The following is a 6,041-nucleotide window of genomic DNA, read 5'->3' as shown; positions in this document are numbered from 1 at the left end:
ATAAGCAATTCCGATAGACCATTCGCTAAAGAAATAATGAAAATTCACAGTGAATTGAATTTGGGTATTTTGTATCACGTTTCAGTGTATTTCATCATCATCATAGAATTCTTTTGATCTTTTCTTAATTTAGTTTATTTTTATTTTTTGTACAACCATGGGTTGTGTAGACGCTTAAAAATATCACTACATTATTTTCTTCCCTATAGATTTATATAAAGAGGATGATTGCTTCCTTGTTTTAGAGGTGGTGAGATTAAGTTGAATGTCTTGCCTCACCTTTTGTCTCTCATCTTTCTCATATAGTTACGGCATCGTGGTGGCTTTAATTAATAGGAGTAGTAGTAACAAGAAGTAAGAACCACAAAACTTTAGAAATTGTTCTCTTATAGTTAACCCTTCGATTTCATATTGCTTCTGGAAATCTATGTATTATAGCATGGTAAGTTTCTTCAAGACCCAAAGTATATATATATATATATATATATATATATATATATATTTTAAAATTAGAGGTGTTTGATCATGTTTTTGGAATGAAAAAAAAATGTATTTGAGTAAAAGAGTTTTTGAACAAAATATACTTTTTTTTAAAAGAACTCTTAAATTTTTTTAAAACCTTGTCCAAATATTAATTGTTAAAATAATTTTAAATTAATTAATCAAATACAAATTACTTCTCATCAAAAATATTTTTAAAAAAATATATTTCTCAAATAAGCTTATTTTAGAACCTTGACCAAATAGATTATTACTCCCTCCGGTTCACAATAAGTAACCAATTTGCTGCGCCCATTAAAAAAATACTAAATTCTATACAAAAATACCTAGTATGACTAAATTATCCTTAATTAAATATTTAATGTTAGGAGTAAGAAAATTTTTTAGGAATATGTACATAAGGGTAATTTTATAAAATTAAATTAATTTTTTTTGATTATATAAATAAACACTTATTGTAGATCAAAATTAAAAAATAAATTGATCATTTATTGTAGACAGGAGAAAATGAGTATCTTTCAACTCTTAAAATTCATTATTGAGAAGTTGTTCAGTCGTTGTTACTCATGAATTGCTTATGTAGCTCTATTTTCATTAATTGTTTTAATTATACACCACTTTTAATGACTTTTCTTCTATTCCCATAAACACACGTTGCACAAAAACTCCAAAACATGCCACTTGTCAAAGAAGACAGTTAAATAATCCAATATATCTCAACAAATTGCAACTCCCGAGGCTGGCACAATTATCAAAAACCAGTCCTCTTCATTATCCTTGTTTGAATATATCAAGAACGAAGATAGAACATCACCTTCATTTTATCATCTGACGCACATAACGCCATGCATTTCTCTAATTTTAGACCCATAACGATAAGCCTTACAACCACATTTAAATACAATATTAAAAAGGGAAAAATCATTAAATCAGTAGCTATCCACATATTATAAATTTCACCAATCTAAAGCACCTTTTCCTCGCCGTTGCTACATTGAAAAAACAAGAACCAAAAATATACTAGTGAAAACTACCAAAAATGGTTAGCTTTGAGACATTTCTTCAACCCAATAACTTTGTTCTAAAAAAGACTAGTGGAATGATGGGTTATGATGTACCTGAAGGAGTGGGCATTAGAGGAAGATATGATCCTGAATTTTCCAAGATTTTAACTAGGGATGCTTTGCAATTTGTAGCTGATTTACAGAGGGAATTCAGGAGCCATATTAAGTATGCTATGGAGTGCAGAAAAGAGGCCAAAATGAGATATAATAATGGAGGATTGCCAGGTTTTGATCCAGCGACTAAATATATTAGGGAAGGAGAGTGGATGTGTGCTCCTGTGCCACAGGCTGTGGCTGATCGAAGGGTGGAGATAACTGGACCTGTTGAGAGGAAAATGATTATAAATGCCCTTAATTCTGGTGCCAAAGTTTTCATGGTACGTCAATTTTACGGTATCGATAATTTTTACGGTATCTGGTCACTCTTACCTAAATAGGGGTAGTACTTTAAAAAATAAGGTCGGTTATCTAGTAAAAGAGATTAAAATATACTGATAGTATAAAACTTCTTTTACTTATATAGTAGTGACTAGAAAGATGGTAGTAACTTTCAAGATTTAAAAAAGCGAAAAGAGAAGGAAACTTAGGGTACTATTGTATGTAGCCGTTGTGACCAAGTTTGAAACAAGTGATTTTTGTATAGTGGTCACCTTATGATATGACTCGACGTGGAGCTTGTAATGCAAGACCATATGAATAGAGGTGGACCTATGCTATACCAAGAGGGGTAATTACCGGCACACTTAAAGTTTGGTAAAAATTTCATATATATATATGTATATAATTTTAGAAAATAGTGATATATTAGCAGTGTCACCCTATATATAAAGCAAATTTTGGTTGAATCTAAAAGTGCACCTGTGATCTTCAAACTTTTGGATCCGCCTCGGCCGACATGAGCACGATTTTGTCATGTAGCAAGCATATAACGTTTATCAGTTACGACTTGAATAGAAAACAAAATATGGTTTGGTTAGTACCACAACAATAACAGCACTCAGCCCCATACAGCATCGCTAGTCTGACCACCACTCTGTAGAACTTACCCTTAAATTTCGGTTTGGTTAGTACTAGTAATGGTAAAATTTAGTAGATCAGTGCTAGAAAGAGTGAATGGTATTGTAGATTAACTAATGATATCTCCAGATGTTCAAAATAATTGTGTAAAAAGGCAGTGGTAAATTATGTTAAAGGAAATAGTTAATTTAAGCAATTTGAGTGTTGGCACTGGAACTTAAGTAAGTTAACTTCAAATTGGACTGGAAGTCCATCCAGAATATGTATATTTTGTTTTTTCTTCCTCCATATAGTGATGCAGTTTATAAACTACTGGTAATCAAGTTCCATTAATTAACTCCTAGATTTGTTGTGTATATTCCACAGGCAGATTTTGAAGATGCACTGTCTCCAAGTTGGGAGAATCTAATGAGAGGCCAAGTAAATTTGAGAGATGCAGTGAATGGAACAATATCATTCCATGATCAAGCCAGAAACAGAGTTTATAAACTGAATGATCAGACGGCTAAGCTATTCGTGCGCCCAAGAGGCTGGCATTTGCCTGAAGCTCACATCTTCATTGATGGTGAACCTGCTACTGGTTGCCTTGTCGACTTCGGCCTCTACTTTTTCCACAACTTTGCCAACTTCCGCAAGACGCAAGGACAAGGATTTGGACCCTTTTTCTATCTTCCCAAAATGGAAAATTCTAGGTTAGTGGTCTTTTTGTTAGTTGAATTTAAATAGTATTTGAAAGTTAAAACTTCAAGAAATGTAGTTAAAAATTTTCTTTTGTTTGGACAGGGAAGCAAGAATATGGAACAATGTGTTTGAGAAGGCAGAGAAATGGGCTGGAATTGAGAAAGGAAGCATTAGGGCAACTGTCCTGATTGAAACTCTTCCGGCTGTGTTTCAGATGAATGAAATATTGTATGAACTGAGGGACCATTCTGTTGGCCTCAACTGTGGTAGATGGGATTACATTTTCAGCTACGTCAAGACTTTCCAGGCTCACCCCGATCGCCTGCTCCCTGATAGAGTTCTTGTTGGCATGTCTCAACACTTTATGAGAAGTTACTCTGACTTGCTCATCCACACCTGTCATAAACATGGCGTCCATGCTATGGGAGGCATGGTATGTCAATACTAGTTCATCTCCTTTTTGTTTTCATTTATGTTCTTTTATTTAATTCTACACAGGCACATTTGTTATATAATGACTATGAAGTCAATTAAAATGCATAAATGCCAACCATATGACGAGGAAGCATTAGCATGCTACTAGGATGAGTGACCCCGTGGAAGTTCTTGTGTTGCATCCCTTATTTTGCCGAGATCATTTAGAGGGTTGGCGCGAATAGCATACAGGGTGGCACTACCGGTAGAGCTTTCAAGCTATACATCCAGTCTTTCAAGTATTGATTTTAGAGAAGTATGTACATGATCGTTCCTGCATCAGAGCGCTGTAGGTGTGCTCTAGGAACAACCTTCATGCTGTTGATATGTGTGGAAGAGGCTAGGTTGGCCAGCGCATCGGCTGCAATGTGGTTGTCCTTCAGTTTTTTGCATTAGGATAAATTTGGAATATTATGGTACATGATCATTTGATGCATAATGGCTTTGTTGAATCCTTGAAACAGGCAGCTCAGATTCCAATCAGAGATGATCCAGCAGCAAATGAGGCAGCATTGGAACTAGTAAGGAAAGATAAGCTAAGAGAAGTGAAGGCAGGGCATGATGGAACATGGGCAGCTCATCCTGGCCTAATTCCCGCTTGCATGGAAGTATTCACTAACAACATGTCCAATGCACCTAACCTAATCCACTCCATGAAGCGCCACGATGCATCAGTCCTAACTGAAGAAGACTTGCTGCAGAGGCCGAGAGGTGTCCGAACGATGGAGGGTCTCCGGCTGAACACCCGAGTGGGAATTCAGTACTTAGCAGCCTGGTTAACAGGAGCTGGCTCTGTCCCTCTTTACAACCTGATGGAAGATGCTGCCACAGCTGAGATTAGCAGAGTCCAAAACTGGCAGTGGTTGAAATATGGAGCGGAATTGGACGGAGATGGCCTCGGTGTGAAGGTGAATTTGGACCTATTTGGAAGAGTGGTTGAAGAAGAAATGGCTAGGATTGAGAGAGAAGTTGGAAAAGAGAAATTCAAGAAGGGAATGTACAAAGAGGCTTGCAAGTTATTCACAAGGCAATGTACTGCACCAATCTTGGATGATTTTCTGACTCTTGATGCCTACAATAACATTGTCATGCATCATCCTATTGCATCTTCCCGCCTCTAAATTTCGCAGCCTAATTTGCTTTTTCGATCAATCTGTTGTCTCTGTATTGTGACTGCACTGCTATCTTCCCCAGTAATAATGAAAGAAAAATGGAACTTTGCCTTTGCGGAGATAGCTGACTATCCAAAGGCTCTCTTTTTCAGCTTTGCTTTTCAATCAATCTGTAGTCTTTATTTGAGGGCTGCTATCTTTCCCTGTAATAATAAAGACAGTTGTTCATTTTATTGTTCTCATTTCCTAGTACGTACAATTATTTTCTTCTGAATATTTGTGTTGAAATTTCGATGAATTCAGAATACTATAGCCTTTGGAAAAGTTTGTACCCAAATTTAAAGAGTTCCACACTAAGAGCCCGTTTGGACAGAAGAATTTTTTCACTTTTTTCGAAATCAGTGTTTGATCACAAAATTTTCAATTTTCACTTGAAGATTAATTTTGGAATTGTTTGAAAATTTGAAAAACTCCAAAAAGTTATTTTTAAAAATTTTTACTCAGATCACTCACAAAAATTTAAAAATAACCCAAAATTATATTCATGTCCAAACACAGTTCTAATTTTCAAATACTATATTTATTTGAAAAAAAAATCACTTTTTTGAAATTTGACAATTCTTATGTCCAAACGCCCACAAAGTTTTGAGGATAAATTACCTATGAGGGTAGTATTTTCAGTTCATGACTCATAACCTGATCATGTGTTACGTGAGACTGAGAACTTTCATTGTTCAATTATCTAAGCATCAAAATCAATGTATCTCTTGAATTTGAGGGCGGCAAACAGACGGATTGATTAAATTTGGGCAGGTCAAAATCCGTTGAGTCAATAAACGGGTTATGACTTAATTCGTCGAAAGTTTGTTTGGGTCAAAATGGGTTGGATCAATATAAGTTAAATAACGGGTTATAACCTAATCCATCCAATTATTACTCAAATCGAAGCAACTAATCTATGCCCGGCAAGTTACACTTATTATAAAACAAAGGCCCTCGGAAGAGCCTGAAGTAGAGAAACCTACAAATAAATAAAAAAATACCTGTCAAAAGCTTCACCTCTGTAAACGTGGAATAAAGATCGTCGAGCCGCCGACAACTCCCAGGAAACTCTATTCCTCTAGATGAAAAGTTGACAAAATCATAGAATATGAGAATTCAAGAATTGCAACTAAGATCTGACTCTAAGCCA

At 35.4% G+C, this 6,041-nt stretch overlaps 1 protein-coding gene across 1 annotated transcript; it reads left to right on the top strand.

The window, feature by feature from the left end:
* Positions 1–1,404: 1,404 nt before the first annotated feature.
* On the top strand, positions 1,405–5,082 carry LOC107761798 (malate synthase, glyoxysomal). The gene is made up of 4 exons (XM_016580079.2): positions 1,405–1,942; positions 2,949–3,274; positions 3,366–3,696; positions 4,202–5,082. The coding sequence occupies exons 1-4, from the start codon at positions 1,541–1,543 to the stop codon at positions 4,856–4,858; spliced, it is 1,716 nt and encodes a 571-aa protein (XP_016435565.1). The 5' UTR covers positions 1,405–1,540; the 3' UTR covers positions 4,859–5,082.
* The last annotated feature ends 959 nt before the right edge of the window (positions 5,083–6,041 follow it).

The sequence above is a fragment of the Nicotiana tabacum genome, chromosome 6, assembly GCF_000715075.1.
Source record: "Nicotiana tabacum cultivar K326 chromosome 6, ASM71507v2, whole genome shotgun sequence".
Taxonomy (NCBI): domain Eukaryota; kingdom Viridiplantae; phylum Streptophyta; class Magnoliopsida; order Solanales; family Solanaceae; genus Nicotiana; species Nicotiana tabacum.
This window is presented reverse-complemented; position numbering and strand designations above follow the sequence as displayed.